The sequence below is a fragment of the Sebastes fasciatus genome, chromosome 5 (genome assembly GCF_043250625.1).
Source record: "Sebastes fasciatus isolate fSebFas1 chromosome 5, fSebFas1.pri, whole genome shotgun sequence".
Classification (NCBI taxonomy): domain Eukaryota; kingdom Metazoa; phylum Chordata; class Actinopteri; order Perciformes; family Sebastidae; genus Sebastes; species Sebastes fasciatus.
This window is the reverse complement of record NC_133799.1, coordinates 28,227,174-28,253,390: the sequence shown is the minus strand read 5'-3', so window position 1 is coordinate 28,253,390 and position 26,217 is coordinate 28,227,174. Positions and strand designations below refer to the sequence as shown.

Here is a 26,217-nt window from a genome sequence, read left to right as displayed (position 1 = left end):
ACTGACTCAGGTTAGTGAGGTTTGTGTCCTGTCCAGTGGTGGAATGTAACTAAGTACATTTACTCAAGTACTGTACTTAAAGGTACAGTGTCTAACATTCAGAGGGATCTTTAGTGTATAATCACCTGAAAATAAGAATCGCCATGTTTTTGTTACCTTAAAATGAGCCGTTTATAACTACTGTACTGTACATACGGAGCTGGTCCTCTTCACAGAGCCGGCCGCCATGTTTCTACAGTAGCCCAGAACAGACAAACCAAACACTGGATCTAGAGAAGGCCATTCGCCTTTTCATGTCGGCCACCGTAGTACTCCTACGCGCTTGGCACACTGGAGAAGTTTGAGTTTCAATTTTGAGGTACTTGTACTTTACTTGAGTATTTCTATTTATGCTACTTTAAAAATATATATATATAAATCATCTAATTAGTATGTTTTTTTATCATATATTGGGGTACCCAGCAGTATATTAAGTAAGTAGTAAACTCAGCTCCACCTTTAATAGCTGCAACATTAGTGATGCTTACATATTATAGATTAATTATAATAGCACTTTTGGTACTTTAAGTATTTTATGATGCTAAAGCTTTTGTGCTTTTACTTGAGTGAGTATTTCTACACTGTGGTACTGCTACTTAAGTAAAAGAGCTGAGTACTTCTGCCACCACTGGTCCTGTGCAGTCGGCCTGTCGTAGCTGGTAGTTTATTGGTTGTTGTGAAAATTAAATTACATAAAGATCAGCATCAATTTGTAATCCCATATATTTATTTTTCTCAACACGTATTTGTGGATATTTTATATCACCAAATCATAATTTTGATTTTCTTTTAATGAGGTGAGCTACTTCACAGTCCTTCCATAGTCCCTTGGTAACTGCAGTGATTCCCAACCAGGGCTACTTCACTGCTATATCAAGAACACAATAGTGGACTTTGCAGTGTATTTATGTTGAGACAATGGAAGAAGAGGGGGTTGGGTTTGATTGTGGAAGCAGGAAAGTGTCAGACACAATCCCCTCTTTAGCCAAAGCACAACAACGCCCACAACAGAGAACGTATAGAGGACGGTACAGTTAATACACACTCCTACACCGCTACCGTCACCGCCACACACACACTGCAGTAATAAACTAGGATCCTCTCTGATTCAGATTGTTGCATCATTTGCAACTCATGCATGCACAGATTCTGAGGAAGCTCTGCAGAGACACTCTTCAGTTTATAAGAGTATATGTTTATTCAGTTCATATGAATATGTTCCCTCGTCTCCTCATGACCGTCTGACGGAGTGCACAGTCACTGGTTTCCCTGGTTTAACTGGAGCTGGCTCATGACCACTGGAAGGCATCATACACAGTATTCATGACGGCCCATATATTCACACAACACTGAATTTACACACACTCACACACACCACATATCCCAGGCAGAGCCCACACATCCTTTAGAAGGAGTCTGTTATTTTCCTCTCAACTGGAGGTGTAGTAGCCAACACAGCAGTAGCTAAACACTGCCCCCTACTGTCCGACAGGCAGTATTCATTCAACGCAAAAGGAGTGATAAAGTTGGCCTACATGGGATTGTATTTAATCCATAGTCGATGCTATTTATTTATGTCATTGTCTTTTTCAACGTTGCCTTTTAAAAACAGCACAGTTAATGATTTCTGAAGGATTCATGGAAACGTTTCACAACTTCAATTCTTAAATTTGGTGTTTGCAGTAGTCGGCACAGAGCACTGGTGTGATTTGGCATCTTGTGCTACAATGTTCAATATCCAATCCCTTAACAGAAATGAAATCAGTTAAATCTGTCATCATCTCCTAATTAAAAAAATAAATAATTAAAGTTTCAATTAAAGCCACAAAGACAAAATGCATCGACTTGAAATTAAATGTGTGTGCAACTATTTATATAAAACAGTCTTTGAATTTGTCAGCCTTATTTTTCACGAACCCAATCTCCACACTGGTCATAATATTCGACCCGTTATTTTTGGTATTTGTCCCAGTAAGTCCTCCAGCGTTAGAAAGTCTGGTCTGTGTGCAGCTAATGTCCATGACTCATTTTTGTTCCGTCTCGTGGCGTGCCAGCGCGGAGGGTAACGTGGTCCCACAGGGGCCGTGGAAGTGGAACCTAAAACACAAAAAGTTGCTGTAAAACGTGCAACGTATATCTTCATACAGCGGTTCATATGATATCTCACGAAAAGTTATTCCTCATTTTTCTTGTGTTTTTTTCTACGAATGTCCAGCAACACGTGACAATTTCCACTCTCTACAAGCATACAGTCTTTTCAAAATAAACTTTTATGCAACAAAACTACTTAGATAGGTTTAGGAAAAGTTGTGGTTCAGGTTAAAATAACTCCGGAGGTGGCATAACTACTGAAGTTACGTGACAAATAAATCAACGTTGACTTCTGGTTTCACATGAGATACCAACACTGGTCTCTTGGGCGGAAGTCCTGTGTTTTTTGACCCACCCATTCACCCCGACCTCCTGCCTATACAGCGTTTGTTGCTCTTTATACTTCATCATTACGTGGATTAAATAAGAATTGATTTTGTGGGATGTATACGAATTACAGTGCATTACTTGTACGGTGTATGAGAGCAGCCTGAAACGTGACATAAATGAATGATGATTAATGATGCACGTGTCTGAGTGTGTGACAGTAAATGAAACGTACTTGAAGCGCATGGTGGCCGGTGTGTCTTCCATGTTGAATTCGGCCACAGGGACACCTCTGGCTGCCACCTGAGGAGCAAACATGGCCGCTGGATACACAATAGATGAAGTGCCGACCTGCAGAGTGAGATTTTATTTAAAAAGGTTCATAAGTAAATAACTTGATAACACTTGTTAATGCAAATCCTATTGCACATATTCTTAGATCCTATGTTATATTCTGTGAACATTTGCACACGCCTTAGTTAATGTTTTGACATTCCATCCTTTTCGTTTTAAACACGGTACAGCTTTTTTCCCTTTTTTTATTAACAAAAACATGCCTAGATAAATAACAAAACATTAAATAAAATGTATATAATAAAAAAGGTAGAATATATATATATATATATATATATATATATTTTTTTTTTTTTTTAAATGAGAGAAAAAGAAACACTACCTTTTAAATTAAAATCAAATTTACGAGCCTCCAACTTCATCAAACTTTTTCTACCTTTCCAAAAGTTTGTTAGTATCATCATTTCTATTTGCAATACATTCTTCCAAAATAAAGTGGCATTAAATAAACATTTTAAATTTATTGATATTTAGGGTGTCCACACCAGAAACTTTAAAAATAAATCTTTTCCCCCAACAAAAATAATCGGATTATTAATATAACTGTCGATCTCTGTAACATCATCCAATATCACTGAGAAAAAATATGGTTGAAAGCACAGCTTCATTGCATTACACATCTTTTGAAATCTGTACAGCTCTTTTCATCTTTAAACAGATATATTTTACATATTTTTATTGTAAATCTATTTGTTATATTTAATATTCTGAACTTTGTTTTTCTTCTCACTTACTATGTTTACTGTGACCCTACATACCAAGGCAAAGTCATTGTATGTGAAAACCTACTAGATTCTCAATAGCACAGACTTTTAAAAGGATGACCAGTGAGTGAAGATAAACGTTCAGGTGATTATTTCAAAGTTACTTTATTTTCAGAAAGCTTCAAAAGAGAATGTCTATATTAATAAAAACTGATTTATTTGTTTGTTTAGTATAACAGTGTTGCTGTCAATGCAAAATTGTTACTTTTATACAGTACTAAATTTAACATCCCAAACTTTGATATTCCCCCAAATACCATGGAAAAAAAGATATATTAAGCAGTGTTGTACAACAAACACTGTCAAGATTTGAAAGTCTGAAACAACTTTTCATGTGTTGTGAGGAATATCAAACATTTATGAAATGATTAATGACTCTGGAAATAAACGTGGCAAGTACATTTGTGAATTTGGCATTAAGACTACTGCACTTTATAATTTACGGTTGTAGAACTGCGCGCACACACACACTCACACACGCACACACACACGTACCACGAGGCAGAGGTCACAGCTGTCCAACACTTTTTCTGCGCCGGTGAGGATGTCTGAGTCCAGAGTCTCTCCAAACCAGACCACAGCTGGTCTCAGGAGACCGTGACAGCCTTTCTGCTCACACCTGAAACACAAACACACGCACACACTTTGTCAAAGCAAATAACCTCATTTGAAAAGAGCAGAGCAAATGAAAAGAGAACATGAATGTGTGAGTTACCTGGGCAGCTGCTGAACAGGGATCTGGGCGTCATTTGTGTCTGGGTCCGGAGCCCTGAGGAGGCAGTTTGGTAAAAGAGGTCAGGTGTCACTAAATAGGACGATTGCACCCCAATACACTTCAAATTCTGCAACACGTCCGAAACATGTTTCTTATTAATTAATGTCATTTAATACTGATCCTGAGTCCCTATGTGATATTTATATTTTCCTTCATATAACAGAAGTGCACACTTGAAATACATTAAAGGTGCAGTGTGTAGGATCTGGCGGCATCTAGTGGTGAGGTTGCAGATTGCAACCAACTGAAACTCCTCCCGTGTGCCAAGCGTGTAGGAGAACTACGGTGGCTTAGATGTCAAAAGAAACATCTGTTATGCTCTCCTAAAAACCACCAGACTTCACAGAAAAAAACCCAGCAATTTTACCTCGTCGATTATAAAACACAATTCAGACTCGACAGAAACACAAACAAAATCATCAAACCCGTTTTTGTTAGTCTTTCCACTGTTCCAACAACCTTTAACTCTGGTTTGGTCAAAATAACCCCTTAATTTATATAACTTATTCCGTGTGCCAAGCGTGCACAAGAACCGACGCGAAAACGCGAATGGCCCTCTCTAGAGCCAGTGTTTGGTTTGTCCATTCTGGGCTACTGTAGGAACATGGTGGCCGACTCCGTGAAGAGGAGCCGCTCCGTATGTAGATACATACGGCTCATTCTAAGGTAACGAAAACACAATGATTCATATTTTCAGGTGATTATACACTAATGAAAACATACTTATTAATATTATATTTAATTTCTGCCAATAGATCCCCCTAAATGCTACACACTAGCCCTTTAAAGTTGATAAATCCATACCGTTTTAGGTAATGTGTGGTTGACAGTTTAATAGGTTTTAATTATGAGAACATTGACAGCATTACAGCGGTCTTTTAATATGTTTCATCTGTGTTTTTGACACAATAAAAGAATATTCAATATTGAAATACTGACCAAAAAGAAAGCCTGAAAATGTTTAATTACTAATTTATTTAATTTTTTTTTTTTTTTTAATTATGTATTTATCTGTGTGTATTCTTTCAAATGTTTTAATTTAGCCTCAACGCAGTGAGACGTTGAAGGTAATCTAAAACATCACCTGTATGACTGGAGATTTAATCAGATCAGAATTACTGCTAACGGTCCGTACAGATCAACATCACATGATCACTTCTGATATTCATGTTGAATTTTACCACATGATTTGCATAATTTTATCCACAGCAGAGACTAAATTGATTAGTGGAACATTTCAGCTATTAAAAGCATAAATTTTAAATGTCAGATAAGTGACAAAGTGACATTTCATTTCAGTCACAGATTTTCCTCTTCACCGCGTCATCCGTGTTATTTAGCTGCTGACATCTGACACACTGAAACAGGCTTTTTGTTTCTCTGGCATTTAGTGCTCAAATGAATATGATCAATATCTCTTCTAACACGTTTTCATTGTGACGACCCCAGGGCCTCTGCCAGTGCTCGTGTTGCTCCCTCTCCCCTGACGCCATGTCATGTTATTATGAAGTTCTTTTGAGTTTCTGTAGTTTATTTTTGCATTATTTAAGTTCACCATTCTTTGTTAGCGTTGACATTTTTGTTACATTTGTTAAAATGAACCTTTGTTTAATGAAATTCCTTTAAAAATAATTATTCCTGCGTGTGCTTCCGTTATTTGATAAGGGCTCAGAGTCGAGCTATAGTGTCATATTGTTGTGGAAAACCGTTCAATTCACCCAACGACACCAGATGAAGCTCTTACCCTTTGCCCTCCAGAGCGGCACAGATGGGGCTCTTGTGATTGGCTGCTTCATCACCACAGCTCATACAGCGCGTTTTAAACAGACTTCCTGGATCAACAATACAAGAGACAATAGATTAGTGCTGAAACAAGTCGTCAATCGATTTGTTGGAAGACAAAAAAAAGATGAACTATTTCAACAATCGATTAATTGTTTTGTGTAATATATGAAATACAAATGCCTCACCTTCTCCAGTCTGAAGATGTACTTATATTTATCTTTAAAAACTTCGTTTATGAACATTTTTCCTACTTTTATGGCATTTTATGGACTAAACAATTAATCAACTATAGAAAAATGATCAGTTTATCTATCAGTAATGAAAATAATCAAGTGTACAGATGGAAGGATTGCTCTCTCAATTAATTATTAAGGCCTATAAAATGTCCGAATATAGTGAAAAGTGCCCGTCACAATATCCAAACTTCCAAGGTGATGCCATCAAATTTCCTGTTTTGTCTGACCAACAAGGAAAAGCAGCAAATCCTCAAAATTTTGAAGCTGGAACCCGCGAGTGCCATTTTTGCCTAAAAATCACTTTTTAATTATTGTACTTGATCCATGCTTGCATTAGATGTCTTCAGTGTTTTCTACTTGCCGTGGATTTCCAGGATGTTTTTGGATCCAGCGCGGCGGTGGAGCTCGTCGATATTTTGAGTGATGACTGTAACCTCGCGTCCCTGTTTGCTCAGTCGCTCCTCGCACTCTGCGATGGCCAGGTGGGCGGGGTTGGGATCTTTAGTGAGCATGACCTCGCGGCGGTAATGGTAAAATTCCCAAACACGGGAGGGGTTCCTGGAAAAGGCCTCTGGGGTGGCAAGTTCCTAAAAGATGAAAACGTGAGAAATGGCAATTAAAAGGGCAATTACATCCATTTTCAAAATTCATACATGTTATTCCTATGGTCCAAAAATATTAGTAAACATGAACAACTCTCCCCCAAATCCAAAAACTACAGTCTAAAACTCAAACTTGTGATGTCATAGGGTATAAAGTGTGGAGCTGCTCCATAGACAATGAATTTGGAGAGATGTTCTAGATGACACTGAGAGCACCCAGGGGAACGTTCTGAGTATGTGGGAACATTTTCTGTTTCACAACTGACAACACTACACTAGAATAAAGCTCATTTGGGTATAAAAAAGAAAACAAACATTTTGTGGGTCCACAAATTCAGTCTCCCATTCATTATCTATGGAGCAGCTCCACACTTTATACTATGACATCACAAGTTTGAGACTTACTTCTCTGGTTTCTGGCTTTGAGAGAGAGGAGCTCATGCTCACACATATTGATTGAACTTTCCTAGGCCATGGCAATAACATATTGGAATTCTTAATTTAGGTGGTGTTCCCCTTTAATTCTGACAAAACTCAGTGCTGATCACAAAGTTCCCCAGAAAATGATTAGCATTAAGCTCCTTTTTCTTGTTGAAAATTTAGGCTAAATAAACTCCAACACTGTTAATAGAACACAGAAGAAAAGGCAACTGAGCACAGACTCGTCTGCACAGCACTGTTTCCATTTCCGCTGGTATGCCGGCATCTGACTATTTTTAGTGATGGTAAAACTTTCAGTGCAGTTCCTTGGAGCGACTCTGAGATGCTTGTACAGTACAGACTCCTCAACCTGACCAGGACTGAAGAGTTATTTGTTAAGTTTCCTACAAGCACTCTCAGCCAAAAGTTTTCCCTTGTGAAAGATAAGCACAGTTTTACCACTCACAGGAATGAACAATAACAATTTTTAAAATGCTGTCTTGCAGTCTTTCACACATAAAGAGTGATAGATTGATCTGTAGACTGATGCAGTAGGAGAAAAATGTTTCATATCCCGAGGTGGGCTTACAGCTGCTTTATGGATGAAAGCATTGGGGGGTAGTTTTCTTTTTTTTATAATATTATTTTTGTTGAACTTCTTGCCTTTAATGAGTGGCAGGGACAGCCATGAAAAGGGGGGAGATTTGATATTTGATTAATAAATTTAAATTACCCCCCAGGGTCTACTACTAGTAGGAGTAGAGTAGGAGACCCTGGGATAAACCTAGAACACGCTAGAGAGATTACATATCTCATCTGGCATGGCAACGCCTTGGGATCCCCCAGGAGGAGCTGGAAAATGTTACTGGTGAGAGGGACATCTGGACTACCTTGTTTAGCCTGCTGCCACGGTGACCCGGCCCCGGATAAGCAGCAGAAAATTGATGGAATTTAAAATGAACATTGTAGAATAAACTCAGTTGCCACTTTATTAGGTATACTTAGTTAAAACTAACAGCAGTCCTGCAATGAATCCTCCCTTCATGAAGGTTATAGTGTTCAGATTTGATTTAACTTTATGATCATTTTGGGAGGCTGTAGTTTGTGGTATTGAATTGCATTATACCGACAGGTGTTTCTACCCCATTTATATCAATACTAAATAACAGAAACTCCTCTCAGTATAATGCAATACAGTTCAATGATGTAATAACACGCTTGCATACCTGTGCTTGCCATTTTCTCCAGTAGCCTCCTGCTCCTCTGAAGGTGGGGACTCCGCTCTCTGCGCTCACCCCTGCTCCGGTGATGATGGCTATACTCTTGGCCTTGGAGAAAATCTCCCTGAATGCTGCCAGGTCTGAACATAAACACAAATATGATAATAATGAAAGCTCATGGACTTGTGGATGAGTAATATGATAATTGCTCATCAGGATGAGGATGTAACAGAAGCAGTGGCTGTAAAAGAACAAGAATTACCTGAACTGGGTCTGGCCATGTTTTGGCCGGCCCACGGCCTTTTCAGGTGGGCATACAGGTGAGAGTTTATTAAGCCTCTACAGGTGAGCTGGCGCACAATCATCTGGCTACTATAGGGAAGAAAGATATGACACTATTCACAACAGAAACAACTAATTTTGTGCCTCCCATCCAGGGTCTGAAATTAAGTTTTTTTGCCCACGTGCCACTGTGGCAGGTCACTGAACATTTCTACTAGCCACACAATTTTTTTGTCTGCCACTTCTGAAATCTATGTAGAACGCTTTAGAATCACAAACACTAGGACTGTGTTTTGGCAATAGCAGAAAAAGTAAAACTGAATTTAACTTTTTTGATGCAGAATATATGAATAGTAGGATCTGCATTTGCATTTCCCTTTGCAAATAAAATAAAGTATTGACTGAGTTAATATTTGCTTGTAAACTATTAATTAGAAATCAATACAGGGTTTTTGAGAATCAATTCAGTATCACAAAACATAATATTGCGATACTCCATATTTTCGATATTTTCTTCCACCCCTAGTAAACACTGAGTCAGCGGTAACAGACAGTAGAAATATGGATCATGTAACCTTAATCACTGACTATTTTTAATTTAGAAATTGTTTTTTTTAAATATTTTTTTGTAATATAAGGAAAACTTATCTGCCATGGTGTCAGGTGACCTGAAATAGTTACAGGTGGCAGATGCAGGTGTTAATTTCAATCCCTGCTCCCATCACAGATTTTTTTTTTGATTGAGTCTTTTGCACACAAAGCTACATATATAGGCCCTTGTCACAGCAGCCATTCTGACATGTCACAGGGTAAACACAGGTGTACTTAATAACATTAATTACGACCCTGTTGCATTTAGGTGGACAGTTAATAATTACACCTGTGTTTACCTGCTGTGACAGGCTGTGAGGAAGGCAGATTTGCTTCAAGCCAAAAATGTACAAGCACCAGCAATGAGATATTATAAATGTCACTTCCTGCGGCTGTCATCTTTGTTTAAGTGAACAAACACAAGGTCAATCTGGAGATGCCTTTAAAACCAAGGTGAGTTTAGTCAAAAAGGAAGGGTTTCTTCAAAGTTTGACTAGTTTTTGTCTTTCACTTTCACTAAAACATTTACTTAGGTCTCAAAATGTAAACCTGGGGCTACTAGCTTGCTGTGTGGTGAGTTATGTAATCAGTAAGTCATTGAAACGAGCTGAAAGGTCATCTGAGTGAACATAAACAAAACACAGCTGCCTCTAGCTACAACAAGGCTAGCTAGCCTGCTAACACCACTTCATTGGATTCATTCATTACAACATGAGCAAAGGGGTTACCTGTAATTCATTCAGTCAAACAGTAACATTACGGTATAGTTTTCCTGCACATAACAAGCATGAATCTTCCTAAACCCCATAGTTAGTTAACAGAGCCTGAGTTAGCTGGCAGGCTAACAAGCTAGCACTGGTAGGTATCCAAGGCAACGGCTTCAGCAGCATCACATCAGTTAGCTATGCTGGGAGGACATTGAATGTGGCGTAACCATGGTTATCTGTATCCTTCCACTGATGAGTTACTAGTCTGTGGTTTGCTAACACTAACTAACTAGCTACCTGAAGCCAGGAGGACTGGACCATCAGCTGGAGGAAGCAGGAAGTAGGTCGGTGTTGTCGTTCACCAGGTCAGTAGCTGTAGTTGGTGGATTGGTTTGTTGGTTTGGCGGTGAGGAGATGAGCCTATGAAGAGAGTCAACGAGGTAAATAACAACGCCACCAAAAACACAGAGTATGAGCAGCAGAGGGAGCACTGGTACTGCAGTGGTATTAATGCTGTATGTGTATTCAGGTTTTTATTAGTAACACCATGGGTAGAAAATACAGCTTCTTTTTTTGTTTGTTCATAACAACTACATAACCAATAGTTTTTATTTTTTTAGATAGGCTGCTTTATTTACTTTTATCCATAGCCAGTGGTGGAAGAAGTACTCAGATCTTTAAAGGTCCCATATCATGCTCATTTTCAGGTTCAAACTTGCATTTTGTGTTTCTACTAAAACATGTTTAAATGCTGTAATGTAAAAAAAAACACCTTTATTTTCCTCATACTGTCGGCCTGAACATACCTGTATTTACCCTCTGTCTGAAACGCTCCGTTTTAGTGCATTTCAACGGAATTGCATTGCTAAGCAACAGTTTGGGTCCATGTTTTCTTCCTGTCAGCTGATGTCGTTCACATACACTGCAACCAGGAATAAACTGAGACACATTTATAATGTTTACATTTAAAACTGTGTAATGGTCTAAATACTGTATATTTGTGACATCACAAATAGACAGAAATCCTGACGGCTTGTTTCAAACAATTTCTAAAAACGAGTTGTGTGTATTTCTCTGTATATTTAGCATTTGATACTTTCACAGTATTTATAGAGCTCTTAAACCTGCTTTATAATATAAAAATTTTTTTAAGTAAAAGTAGCAATACCAGAGTATAGAAATACTCATTTATAAGTAAAAGTCCTGCATTCAAAATGTTACATAAGTAAAAGTATTAGCCTCAAAATGTACTTAAAGTACAAAAAGTAAAAGTACTGGCCCATTTCAGAGTAATGTTTATTATATATTATTGATTAATATTATTGATGCATTAATACTTTAATGTTGCAGCTGGTAAAGGTGTGGCTTATTTTTATTTTGTTTTACTATAAACTGATGGGTAGCTTGTGACTTTCACAACAGGATCAGTAGAGTCTTATATTCTATAATAATTCATCATAATTTATATGTTGATTATATTCTGTATTATTAATCTGAATCTGCAAAGTCTCTAAAGTTATCAAATAAATGTAGTGGAGTAAATAGTACAATATGTTCCCTCTGAAATGGAGTAGAAGTATAGAGTAACAGAAAATGGAAATATTCAAATGAAGTACAAGTCCTTCAAAAAAAAATGTACTTATAGCTGCCAATAATAAAAAAGTCCAAACTGACTTTGCTGTACTTTCTTACTGAATAATAATAGTGAACCCTTTGAACCCATATACAACCGATTTTATTTTTCCTCTTCCACTAGAGGCCAGCATTGGATTAATAGAGTACAAAGCACAAAGTTAACACAATAATATATTGTGGTGTTTTTACTATAATAATGTGATCAAAAAGGTCCAAACTGTACACAAGCATGTTTTGATTCTGCATAATGACTATAATGCCATTTTAATATCAAGTGTGAACTACTGAACTGTATATATATATATATATATTTATTTTTTTTATCTTTGTTTCCTATAGTATTAAAAGGTGATTTATAGGCCTATTTTCTGTGATATATCTGTCCTTGTAGTTCTGGTGAACCTGAAAATAGGAAGAAAAAATAAATTTTTATTTTCATAGTGATACCAAAGGTATTTTGTTGACTAAGTAATTAATTGACTAATTATTTCATAAATAGTTATTGGTGAGAATTATTGCTTTTTCATCGGCTTGTGACTTTCACCACAGGATCAGTAAAGTCTTATATTCTATAATAATTCATCATAATTTATATGTTGATTGTATTATTAATCTGAATCTGCAAAGTCTCTAAAGTTATCAAATAAATGTAGTGGAGTAAATAGTACAGTATGTTCCCTCTGAAATGGAGGGTGTTTTATTATATCTCGAGTTCCAGCTTCTCAAATGTTAGGATTTGTTTCTTTTTTCTGTGTTTAATATCACTGAAAATGTAATATATTTGGGTATCAGACTGTTCCTTCAACAAAATACCTTTGGTATCACTATGAAAATAATAATTTATTTTTTTCTTCCTATTTTCAGGTTCACCAGAACTACAAGGACAGATATAGCACAGAAAATAGGCCTATAAATCACCTTTTAATACTATAGGGGAAGAAATACAGTTCAAAACAGTGTGTTCTTAACGTGGAGTTGGAACTTGAGCAGGTGGAGCTGACTTACAGGAACAGAAAGGAACAGAAGCTCATCATTCCTACCATCTCTCTCTCTCTCTCTCTCTCTCTCTCTCTCTCTCTCTCTCTCTCTCTCTCTCTCTCTCTCTCTCTCTCTCTCTCTCTCTCTCTCTCCTCCCCTCCTCCTCCTCCTCCAGTACACTAGCACCGCCCCCCCCCTCCTCCACCGTCTGCACCGGGTGGGTGCACCGAGCTGCTGCTGCTGCGGCTCCTCATCTCTCTCAGTCCTCCTCGCCGGTCTCCAGTGGACTCTGCCCGGCTCGGCCGAACATGGCGGCGGCCCCGGAGAAGCAGGAGGTAGACCGCAGACCGATCCGGAGGGTCCGGTCCAAGAGCGACACGCCTTACATCAACGAGGCGAGGATCTCTTTGCACCTGGAGACAGGTAGGCAGCCAGCCGAGTGACATGTGATGTCTGGGTGTGTCAGCAGCCTCCACGGGGGGATTATTATTGGAGCGGATCTGCGAGAGGAGAATTGCTTAGTTCCCACGCAGCAGCATGACTTTGGGCTTTCATTGTGCGGCTCTGACGGTGTACCCATGGTGCTCAGCTGCACCTGGGTGTATGGTAGCCTCACAGTGACTCATGCACTAAGAGAGGAGCACATAGGCTGGTTTTTATTCCAACCATGCAATGTGCTATAAACGGTCTGCTAGGTCTAATTATCTCTATAGGATGATTGATTGAAGCAGACTCCGCCTTTGATTGTCGGCTGCAGTGAAACGCTGTGCGAACTTGGCCGCCTCTGGCTACTCATTTAAAATGCAGTTGTTATTATTGCACCTAGGAGAAAGCTGGTTGAGGAATGGATGCTCTGGCATGCGAAATCCTCACCACAATGTGGTGGCTTTAATAATCCCGGTTTGTGTGCTGCACGAAAACAGGGTGAGATAAGTTCTTGTTTCCTTTGTTGCCATGGTCACGATGGTACCCTAGTCACGAAGCCTGGATGATCCTGCATCGTGGTGTGGATTTACAACTAGATCTGTTCTTTCTATTTTAAAATAAGCTCTTTCTCTTCTATTAAAATCCCTCCTCATCCCTGTGAGGGAGGCTGCTTTAACATCACATCAGTGAGGAGCTGTCCACTGGCCCTCGGTGCTGAAAATGCCACCGAGCAGAACAGGTATTCCTCTATTGGTGGTGATCATCCACATTACATGTTATGAGAGGGGCTTTCTTTTTTTTTAAATTGTCTTCGACCCTCCCCCAGAATTGGCCAGAATGTGACAAATCCTAGTCACATGGTGTGTATACAGCCTGGTAGACTCAAACCTATATTTTCCATTTCAGACAGATGACAGCTGTAAAAAAAAAAAAAAAAAATTCCCCTGCCTGGCTATTGTTCTGCTTTGTCTTATTTTCCCACCACTGTTCTATTAAGCCTGCAATGCCTTATAGTGAGTAATTATTATAAATAAAACATCTACACTGTTTTTTAGCATTACACTGCAATTTGAATGTGTCAGATATAGTATAATATAGTATAGTATAATATAGTGTAGATCTGTTCTATCCTTGTTTTTTTTTGCCTCAAGCAAAGGTGAGAAATGTATATGGAAAAAACAGCCTTACATAAATCTTAATGAGATCAGGAATTACCCTCCTTATTTTAGCCTGCTTAGACCTGACTCACGGTGCTCTGACACACCTACTCATAATCTCTCTCAGCTGCCCTCTCTCTGGCCCTCAACAATCTTCCTCATCCATTTTGTTTCCTATTAAACGCAGCACCTCCTCTCAGAGAGATTAGCCGAGCCTCCCCGATATGAGTAACACTATTCTTTCTTGGAGCTTTGTGTCAGGCTTTCCATCAGGCATGGCTTGAATCTGAACGAGGAGGTATAGGGATGATGGGGGGGTGCTCTGCTGTGTCTTGCTAACAGTGCTGCGCCTGGCTATTAGCTGCAAACAGAGCAGGCAGGCTGCAGCTGCGTGAGGGAGGCTGGTGTGGCATCATCAAGAATCTAGCAGGCACTGACAGCTATACGTCAGGAGAGGGATATTTGTCTTCACACCTTTTTCCTGAAGCATTCCTGTCTCCCCCCCAAAATGTCTTTGGTCTAATCTCGTATTTTTCAGCCATCTGCCCACCCACTCCCTGATTCCCATATACTTCATGTTTGTGTGTTTAGCTGCTGTTGTTTTGCATAAATCCAGCCCACTCTTTTCTTTGATGTGTGTCACCATTCATATGTGACAAATATCCATGCCATCTTCAGTCTGCATGTGTTTAATATGCATGCTTGCCTGGTGTACATGTGTGTGTGTGTGGGAGGCTGGATGCATACGGGTATTGGATTTAGTAAACAAGAGTTTATCACAGAGGCTTTCGCCAGACGGCTTGTTATTGCTCTCTTGAGCTCGACCTTCTTCAGCCACGTTCACTGCTGAACCAGGACGACATGATTTCACTAGTTTGTTTCTTTGCTATTAGTGCAGAATCATCACTCCGCTACTTGCTCTTCTTGTTCTATCAGCCTTCATTGACCTGATTTATTAGTATTGGAAACAGTTTGTGGAGAATGAACAGCAATTTGAAAGCATAAAAACATGAATGTACTAACACACAGATCTTGAAGTCTGCTGATTCTAATATGCAGAGAAACTGTGAAAAGTTACATATGTTAAACTCTTGACCCCCAATTTAGTCTTCACGTTTCCCCCTTAAGTGGCTTTATAGTTACAAGTTTTCAAAATCCACCTATTTTCTTTAACTAATTGTTCCATCACTTTGTTGGAGCTATATTTTCATTATTTCACTAAGTAAAAATTTTGTTATTTGTGCTCGAAAATCTTCAGAAGGAGGAGGTCTGGATGAATGAATGGGTCAACAATGAATGTGGCGTAGACATTTCGGATTGCTAGCAGTTATCACTGTTAACAACAAAGCCTTAACCACATATGTTTAGTTCCTAACCCTAACCAAACTCACAGCACGGTAATATGAATCATTTTTGAAGCAGTCCTTTGTAAGGATTTTAGATGGTGCTGACAAGCAATGTCGTCTTGTAGATGGGCTGTCAGATCAGAAAACACTTGTTATTTTATGAGGCAATGACAAATCATCTAGTTAGTCATTCAGTTTGGAAAATAATTTAAAGGTTTTCTAAACGATATCCAGAACATTAATACAGCATCAAACAACTATTTGCTATGTAAAGTGTAAGTGCAATAGAATTGCTCATACATATACACTAGGAGGCAGATGAACTCCAAAACAATTTGACAGACAGACAGATGATGTATTATGACCTTTGGACATTGTAATGGCTAATGTGTTGGCAAACATTTGCCTATACTTCCACATCCAGCAGAGAAAAACACAAGCATCATTGTGAGTTGTGTTTGTGTCCAACTGATGAATTTAAATCAAATGTTCACTTTTCCTTCTGGCTCTGGTTTCTCTCCCAAGAAACAATATCTGACTCTTTAGCTGCTACATGTTCCCCTTTCTTCACCAGCTAGTCTCTAACTTTGTCTGTCCACTGTTTGGTGCTGGGCACCTCGTGTACAGTGCATACATGTCAGAGGTTATTGTTGAAAACAGCGGCTAAAAACAAGGGGAGATTGGTGGACTGCTGTAAAACCAAAACAATGAGCTACAAGAGGCTGAAAAGCTCTACAGAGCTTAGAGTTGGTTGAAGATATTCCGTGGGTTTGCCTCTACAAGTGACCCTTTATGCAGTTATTTGGTTCAATGTTAGTATAAAAGTATTGATAATGCAGTATTACAGTAAGGGTTTGAGCAATGATTAAGTACAACATGTAATAATGGACGTACCAGTCAATCGTGGTTGAGGTAGTTAATAAGAATAACCTAAAACTGAAAACTTTTGCAAGACTTTAGTTTAATTCTTTGCAATTTTGATGTTAATTTATGAGATCAGATCCATTTCAAAGCCTGGCATTCCTGCTGCGCTCCATCGTTCTGAGCCGGTCCAGATCCCAGGCATCACCGCTCTGCTCCCGCAATGTAAATCCAGGTCAGCTCGGTTAGAGCTTAGCCCTTCTCACAAAGACCAAGACGCAGGCATTACCACGCTCTCATTCAAACACAGAGAGCTCTAATAAAGACCTGAATGAGCGACTGAGACAGAGAGGTCTTAAAATGAGAGGAGGTGGAGGAGCAGGAAGAGTCTGAGGAGGAGGACAGGGTGGCAGGATGGAGGCTGTTAAATTGTGGCAACATAACGACTGGCACAGTGAAAAAGAAACAGAGTTGGCTATTGTCCACAGAATATGGTGGGAACGGTGCACACACACACACACACACACACACACACACACAATCTGACTGATACTCTTTTGTCTCTCTCATGCACATACATCAACACTGCTATCTGCATACATTAGCCAGGCCTTGAGCAGCAGAATGGTTGCACTACCTGGGCAGAATACAAAAGGGAAACAGGGAGGAAGTGCGAGAGCTTTAAATGCAGAGGAGTACTTCCTGCCTCGCTGCCTCCCACCAAACATACAAAACCCCTCACTCTTCCTCTGCTGGCACGCAGGTTCATCCATTCAGCTCACACAAGCTGGCCATTGTGCTGAGAGAGAGAACCTGAGCCAGGGGAGGCGTCTGACTCAGACTTCAGCTGACAATCAAGATAGTGGGACTGTCTTTTAGCTGGTGTGATGTCAGAGTACAGGAGCATAGAGAAGTGTGGATTAACTGTGTATCATCGGTCTGGGAAGTGTTCAAATCTATAATGTCATCAGTACTTGACATATCCTCTCTCATGCTTGTCAGGCTCTTGTTCTTTTCATATTTTTGTCTTGATTAGTTGCAGTATGACCACGAAAAGATTCTGGGCTTTTTGGGCTGGACATTGGGCTGATTGCTTGTTTGATGTCATTTGTTGTTGTTGTTGTAGATATTCTCAGTTTAATTATATTGGAATTAAAAAACTGCAATGAGAGTATATTTTAGGCAGAGCGGTCACACTAAATGGTGTATGAATTACACGATAATTCGTAAGTCTTTCATGTGCAATAAGAACGCTGTTCTAGCTTTTGGCATGTCATTTGTACGCCATGTCGTCTGTATTGACTGCAATTTAAATACATTTTTGAAACTACGCTACGCTCAGAGCTAGTGACGTAAAATAAAAAGTGAGAAAGACCACTTATTGTGGATGGGTGGGGAAGTGGATGGGTCCAACTGGTGTTTGTGTCCCAAAGTGTTGTTGAGTAATTTTGAAGTTATGTTGGTGACGTTTTGGCATGTGTTTTAGTGAGGTTTGTGACGTTTTTTCATGCGATGTTTTACTTCTGTTACGTTGTTTCCATGCATATTTTACTTAGTTTTTTGTAAGCCCAACCATGATGTTTTTCCTAAACCTAACCGAGTGTTTTTGTTTCCTAAACCAAACTGTGACCGTTATCGTAGTTTTGTTGCGTAAAAATGACACGCAAAAACACTCAAATGCGTTTACATGACATGCGGAATGTCCTTGTAATGTCATGCTATTTATACGCCTTCCCATGAGATCTTCTCTCAAGTTGTTTGCAGACATCACCCTACATACTAATAGCATGTAATATATTGCACTGGACCTCAAGCTGATATGAAAGAAATCAGTGTACTTTACCATTTTGTACTAACAGGAAATGATACACTGTATCTGCTTACAGACTGAAAATAAAATCAATCAAGTTTCTGTTTCCATTTTAGTGTAATAGTGTATACAAAATGCAGTTTATCTATCATTGAGGTCTAACAAATGTATTGAATGCATTTCCTACCTCAAAAAACATTAGCCATCATTGCACATTTAAAAATCTGCCTTGTTTACATCCATGTCAGCTAGCCAACAGTTTTCTTCTTCACTGCCTTTGTTGGCACATTGCTGCGTTTCTTGGCGCATTACCGCCGTCTGTCGATCAGTGGACAAATGTGAAACCATTGGCTGGAATGTGTTTTACATCACACGTGTGCACAACCGCATGCATGTGTGTCCTCGTGCGTGAGACACAAATAAAATGGGGGTCCCACACAGTCATTTTCCCAGAGGTGTCTTACCACCTTTTGTTATTTGTCTAAATGTTTTTGCAGCCCCTCTGCGCATTGCATTGTAGGAGAATATCTACATAACTAGCACAGTCAAAATCCAAGCTCTTTTGATATGCATTGACTTGAGTGTACTCAATTTTGGTACAGCTTTATAGGGGCTTACATGTTGTAATCAGGGGCTTTATTAGTGATGTTAGAACATCTTTTGGGGTTGCTGTTACATTTGTCTCAATTTTTTTCACCTCCAAAATTCTTCCCAGAATTAGTATTTCCAATAGAACTGGGACACAGTTTCAGTGATTTTTGTTTCCCTGAATGCATTTGGACAGCCTTTAGACAGCATGTCTGAACTTGTTGCATTCATTACCCACATGTCAGAGAGGGCAAAAGTGATAATACCAGTAGCATACCAAGTTACTCAAACGGCTGTGTCTTCTGGGTGCATTGTATTACAGGCTCTTGAGGTGGAAAAAAATGTCTCTTACTTCTGTAAATGGATTGCTCCCAGGATGAGTATTAGAAAATAGTGTTGTTGATGTTTTCTGATAATGTTTTATTGTGTTTTTAATTTGAGCTTGGTTCTGCTATTTAACTACTGGAAATATCAGGAAACAAGTGATGGCACAGTGACAGTAATGTAGTGTCTGTGATGTAATCCTGGAAAGGACTTTTTTTAGTGTGAGTTTAATCTAATCCTCTTTATCAGTAAAGGAAGTGAAAAAAAACTAATTTGTCCGAACCACAGCTGACCCATGACTAGTGATTTTGTATTTCAAGAGAGAATTTGGGGAGTTCATGTCGCTTCAGTACGGTCTGAGATAGAAACTTTGGTTGATATGTCATACAGTATGTTGGCAGTTATGCAAAAAGAAAATTATGTAAATAGATGTTTACATTTTTATGTATTTCCTTAGATTTACATTGATAGATTTTTATTTTCAGCTATAGTTATTATTTTTGATAACTTAAATCCTCTGATGTCTGTTGTCATCTTCAATACGGAAGTTTATTGTGCAGCTAAAAAATATCCTGCCTCAGCATAATGTACATCTTTTACTCAAATTCAAGATCCATTAAATAATTGTTTGTATTTATCTACAAAACAAATACAAGCCAATACATCTTTATCAAATTTGTTTACTGTAATGCCTCCTTTTACAAATTCTGCATTCCTCATAAATTTAGGTCAGGCTCTATTCCTTGTGTTATTGTGCGTGGTGCCTTTTGTAATGTAATTTCTGGTTCTTAATCCCTTATTGGTTGCCTGCTGCGTTGCATTCCTCGTTTTGTAGCCTGTCTATGTGAGCCTCTCTTTGATATCTGTCCCCCCCCCCTGTGATTGTTTTAAGTGTGCCCCCTTGTGGTTCATCCCTGGGCACTTCAGCTGTCAGGGTAACAGCAGGAGTTGTCCACAGGCAGAGAAAAATACACAACCAAACCACAAAATGCAGCCAGAGGTATAAGAAGACCCATCGCCGGTAGCTGTTTTGTGTTACGGTGTTTTAGGTTTGTTTGTTTGTTTTTACCTTAAGTATGGTGCCTGTATTGGCGAAGGCCACCTATCAAAATAGATGAGTTGCATACAGGAGACAGAGAGAGGGAGAAGAGAGGGGTGACTCATACCCGGTGATATGCCAAGTCTCACATTCACACATATACAGGGATGTACTCACACACACAAACAACCACACACACACACACACACGATGCTCCCACAGGCTCTTCTGTTCTGTCACTTTGTATTAATTCAGCACACAGCAGGTCCAGTCACAGAGAGGAGGGAGGGAGGGAGGGTGGGAGGAAGGGGAGGGGAGGTGAGGCTTTTGAACAGTGAATGACAGCGAGACAGAGAGGAGATCAAGAAACTGTAGAAAGAAGGGAAAACATTGAACTTGGTGTGGCCTTTGAATTTACAGACTTCCTTTGTCCTTCCTCATCTCATCACACCTTATTTTACACTGTCCCTGTGTGCTGCTGTCTATGCCAACACTTTTTCTAGACAGACGGAGAAAGAAAAAAAGACCAAACCAGACACCGAAGCTCATGTTGTCTCAAGAAAACATTGTAAAAATAATAGTTTTGGCAATTTTCACATTTAAGTTACACTGATCAATTTTATTTATATAGCCCAAAATCACAAATTTGCCTCAAAGGGCTTCACAACCTGTACAACATATGACACCCTTGAAGTTGTTTCCAGTTTCTTCACATCAGTTCATGACTTCACAAGATAAATATAAATTGCAATAAATACAATATACACTTTTTTTTTTTTTTTTTTTTTTTTTAGGGTAGAGGTAGAGGGACCCCTTTTTAAAAATGGTCATGCCTGTTTTTCCTCGCCAAAATTTTGCTTAAGTTTGGGGCGTTTATTTAACCTCCTTTGTGACAAGCTAGTATGACATGGTTGGTACCAATGGATTCCTTAGGTTTTTCTAGTTTCAAACAAGCCCCCAGGAAGAGCGCCGGTCGTTGATCCCAATTTTTGTAGTGGCCAAACTGCGGTACTACAACTTCCGTGTCCGTCACATGATGCCATTGGGCAATACTTTTTCCCGTAGACTTACATTGGGAAAGAGACGGATCATTTTTTTTGAGGTGAATCAACTTCCCAGTATGAACACTTGAATAGCCCTTATTTAAATCATTAGATCCTAAAAGTTGTAAAATGCACCAAAAGTCGAATCCAGAGTTATTTCCCTTCTTCCGTTCATGTGAATGAGACCCAGACCGAGGCTGGAGCGAGGGCCATGAAGACAGCGTGACGGCTGTGAGCCCGTGACCGAGCTATGTGACTGAGCTACTGTGCCTGCTCTATGGGCCCAATGGATGAGGAAGATCGCCGGAAGGTACGGGTACTTTTCCAGTCTGAAGCCGAGCCATTTTGACATCGTGTGCCGCTGACCAACTTTCATAGGAATGAACGGAGCCCCGTCTCCAACCCTGTATCCAGTTCTCGTAATGCACCATGGTTTCAAATGATGCCAGGATCTTCACTCCAGCAGTAAAACCCATTAGTCCGCTACAACCTCTGAATATCGATTTCGTTAATGCATTAAAGAAATTAGTGGCATTAAAATGAATTTGCGTTAACGTGCTATCGCGTTAACTTTGACATCCCTAATCATAATATCTTGTGATACTAAATTACATGTACAGAGAATACTGTACATTATCGCCCACTCCTACTTTAACTACAAGAACATCTAATACTTTTCAAAAAAGACATGTCAGGAGACCTTCTACACCTATAAACTACAGGTAACCGTGGCTGTCTTATCCTTTTTAGTGGAGTTTCAGTCAGCAACATCAGACCTGTAGCAAGCACTGTTGCTACTGCCAGCCTCGGTACATTGGAAGCTCACTGACTCATAATGGGCAATCATCTTAAATTAACTAAACTTGATTAATTATTTGTTAATTGGTTAATCCATCCATTCATTTTCTGCCACTTATTCTGGGCCCAGGTTACGTTAATTGATTACAGTAATTATATTACTGTGAACTATTGTCCTATACAGCTGTGAACTACTGACAGAAATGGGATATAAATGCCAATAAATCCATGTACTTAATGAATAATTATAGGCCCTACTGGTTTTCAGTCATGGTTTGACTGTATGATCTTGAAAAAGGAATTAAATTGCATTTTATTTACACTCTATGAAAAAGGTCTTAAAGTCTTGTTAATAATGACGGATGTCCCTGTAATTTGCCTGTCCTGTGATGATAATTGTGTTGATTTAGTGTCGTTTATCCACTGGAAGCCAGAGGAAGCAACCTCTATTTGCCCCACCTGACTTCCTGTTTGTCTCCTGAAGAGCGATGCTGTGAAGTTAGGAACTGGGCAGTGTCCCTGCTGGGTAGCTAATCATCTACAAAACACTGCATGTTTAGCCTCTTCCATCCACTCAAATCAAGAACAATTAACTTCTGTCACCCAGGAACACCCAGAGCCTCAGATCTGACGAGGCGATTCCTCCGCGGCACTAAAGCCAGCCAGCATCTTAATCGGAGAGGTAGTGGGTGGACAGGTGAATTGGTGGCAAATTGGAGGTAAATGTAGCAGAGTGATGAAGATTAAATGGAAGAGGGAGTCTGTTTTAGACTCCAAACAGCAGGTCTCCACCTCTCCTGTCTCAGTGGCAGCACATTAACTTTACATACTAAATCTCTGTCAGGACTGGAGTCTCAGTTCGGGGCCTAAATTAGCAGCAGCAGCATCATCAAAGGCCAGAGGATGATTAATAATTTTTGCCCGATGGAGATCGGAGCCCAGATGGGATGAGGAGGTGATATGTAGGGTAATGGATAGTCATCAGAAATAGAGAAGAGGCAAGGTTATGTGGTCGTCCAGTGTGACATTAATCACAAAGACAGTAATTGCCATGAATTTTAACCTCTTATCACAAGAGGAAGATAGTTAAAGGTTTTTTTTTGCTTGTGAATTCAGTCACTAGCCTAAAACAGTGGAGGTGAATGGAATGGTGTATTCAAAGCATTGACAAATGACATAGTTTCTGCAAAGATTCACTGCTGTTAAGTTTTCCCAAAGTCCAGGTCTTTCAGGATACTGGAAAGACCTCACTGTGGGCTGTTTTCATAAGTTATATTTCTTTGGTAGAAAGTAATTCCAAAGAAAACGGTCCAAAGAGAAGTCTATGGATTTTTCAGTGTAACTGGGAATCAGTTTCTGGAAAGACACAAGTCACGAGTTTGTCTCAAAGGGTTTTACAATTTGTACAAAATACACAAGTTGACAAAACACATTTTATCATTTGACCTTTTTATTGGAATAAGGCAATGCTGGGAAAAGCCTCTGAAAGAGTAACAGGAATGGGATCCCTCTTCCAAGACTGACAGGCAAGCAAATAGGTGTTGTATGTACATACATAGCAGACATAATAATAATAGTACATTAACCATAAAGTGACACAAAATTGAAATTTACTGTACAGAAAATTAGATCCGAAACAATTAGTTGATTAATAAATCAGCAAATATTTGGTGGATCCAGCTTCTCATTTGCAAAGCTTTGTTGCTTTTGTGTGTTTCGTTTTATTTTAAATTGAATATAATTGGATTTTGGACTGTTTGGACGAAGACATTCAAAGATATCACCTTGGACTCAGACTTTGTGATGGGCCTTTTTCACTGGTTTTCACCACATTTAATAGGTTGAAAACATTAATGATGCTAAAATCCTTTGTACAGCTGAGTGAAACTACAGTCTGGTAACAATTCTCAGTGGGTTTGTCACCATGAGCAACACCTTCCAAATTACAGAGTCATTTGATCGGTTGTTAATATTAAAATATTAATTAGTGCAGATAGAAGTGTAAATGTAAGTTAAAAAGATTTAATAAAAGTGTATCTCAGAACCTCAGCACATAAAAGTGAAAAATGTCTTCGGGTTGTCGGTCTCATTCTCGTGAATGCAATATCTCAGGAACGCCTTGAGCGAATTTCTTCAAATTTGGCACAAACGTCCCCTTGGACTCTAGGATGAACTGATTAGATTTTGGTGGTCAAAGGTCAAGGTCAATGTGACATCACAAAACCCGTTTTTAGCCATAACTCAAGAATTCATATGCTAATTATGACAATATCACACAAATGTCTAATAGGATAAAATCACATTTTCGACATCATGGATGTAAACTGCAACTTGACCGGTTGGCAGAGGCATACAACAGCGAGGCGGTAATTCTAGTTCTCTTCATGTTCTAAACACTTCCTCTTGGAGTGGGGCAACGGTGCATTAACAGCTACATGTGTTTGTTAAAGTCAGCAGCATTTAGCTTAAAGGCATGGTTTAAAAGCCAGTTTGACCTGTAAACGGTGGGCCAGCATCAGTCAGGGCATCAGCAACTGTGCTGCTATTGATCATTGAGCATTTTTATCTGGCAGTTAGTGTGGAGCTGTAGAGACCACTTCAGTTGTTTCAGTTGCACTTTTCAAACCACAAGTTAAGAAGTTCTTTAAAGGAAGAATAAAATGGGAAAGTGGGAGAAAAAAGAGATATACTGGTTAACAACCCAAATTAAGTGTGCAACCCACATAACAAAAGGTATAAAAATCAAGGGGCAGAAACAGAGAAAACAAATCCGTTTTAAGGGTGTGCACAGATTTGGCTTCTCTGAGACTTTGCTGGAGGCTGCTCCGAGTCAAAGAGCAACAATAGCAAAAGCACAATCACCTTTAGTTTTCAACTTAAACATAAAAAAGGTGAAAAACAGAACAGCAGTGAGAGGATAGAAACCCAGATAGTAAGGGTCCTTTGCAGAGGCACTAAAAGGCAAATCTCATGCATAAATCGCAGACCTCCTAACCCTTTATTCTACCTCCAGGTCCCTCAGGTCGGCTGACTTGAGGCTCCTGGCTTTCCCGCGATCTGAATTTAAGCTCAGTGGTGACCACGCCTTTGCTGTTGCAGGCCTTCCTAGACTGTGGAACGGCATCCCCCTCCCTATCAGATAAAAACAAGATCAAAACATACTTTTACATTTGAATCCTCCTGGTGAGGTTGATGTTTGACTTGTACTTATGCCTATGTGTTGTTTATTTGTGCACATGAGCTCTGTGCATTGATGTTTATGTCAGTGTTTCCTTTTATTTGTGATTTTAGCTATACCTGCTCTGGTCTGTACAGCACTTTGTTCAACATGGGTTGTATTTAATTGTCGTGCTTTATAAATAAGTTAGTTTGATTTGAGATTATGGCCATACTGAGCCACAATCGCATATACTGCATGAAAGTTCAACCTTATTTTTATACACCTTCCTCGTACTGGAGGAGTTCGTTACCGAGCTTCAGAGTGAGTCAGCGTGGCAGCTCGTTAGAGTTGTCAGGCAGACTCCGCAGCACCATGGAGACGTGACTCACTTGCTCAGGCAGGTCAAGGTGAGATTGATTCAGTCAAGGCATCTCCATCACAGTACAAAGGCACAGGGATAAGAAACATAAGCTTATTGTGTGCTGATGTGGTGACATGACTGTGCTGAGGAGTGGACGGTTCATGAGAAAGACATGCTTAGACTGCTGGCACCAGAAGATAGATGCTGTTGGACGGAATGGTTTACGGTGAGACCGATGTTTAGAGCTCAGTGTCTCACAGATAGAAAATAATCTGACAGCTGTATACACCACAGGCTCTCTCACTTGTGCATGCGTGCGGCGTATTTCTATGTGTGTGTGAGGTGGTATGTTTCAGAGGTTGTCGTATATCTGAAAGTGCTTCAACTTGTCAGAGACATTGAGGCATGAAGTTCATTACTGTCAGCAGCACATTGAGCTGTAACCTGCCAAACCTTTGTGCCTCCACTGAACCCTTCATGTGTAGAGAACAGGAAGCC

General features: G+C 39.4%; 2 protein-coding genes across 5 annotated transcripts in view; one reads left to right on the top strand and one right to left on the bottom strand.

The window, feature by feature from the left end:
- Positions 1-1,213: 1,213 nt before the first annotated feature.
- On the bottom strand, positions 1,214-10,477 carry sirt5 (sirtuin 5). The gene is made up of 9 exons (XM_074636286.1): positions 10,215-10,477; positions 8,876-8,985; positions 8,620-8,753; positions 6,729-6,958; positions 6,095-6,178; positions 4,291-4,344; positions 4,071-4,194; positions 2,693-2,808; positions 1,214-2,136 (listed from the first exon to the last, which is right to left on the bottom strand). Exons 1-9 carry the CDS (start codon positions 10,223-10,225, stop codon positions 2,064-2,066), a joined length of 936 nt encoding a protein of 311 aa, XP_074492387.1. The 5' UTR covers positions 10,226-10,477; the 3' UTR covers positions 1,214-2,063.
- phactr1 (phosphatase and actin regulator 1) overlaps positions 9,798-26,217 on the top strand; it is a 42,306-nt gene continuing 25,886 nt past the window's right edge. For 3 of the 4 annotated variants that reach the window (XM_074636283.1, XM_074636282.1, XM_074636285.1), the window contains exons 1-2: positions 10,491-10,633; positions 12,982-13,229. Coding sequence is in view for 1 of the 4 variants with exons in the window: in XM_074636284.1 (XP_074492385.1) it covers positions 9,923-9,939; positions 12,982-13,229 (265 nt within the window). In the remaining 3 variants the exon portion in view is untranslated. Of the gene's footprint in view, positions 9,940-10,490; positions 10,634-12,981; positions 13,230-26,217 lie in introns of those variants that run through there. The other variant, XM_074636284.1, reaches the window with a different exon arrangement.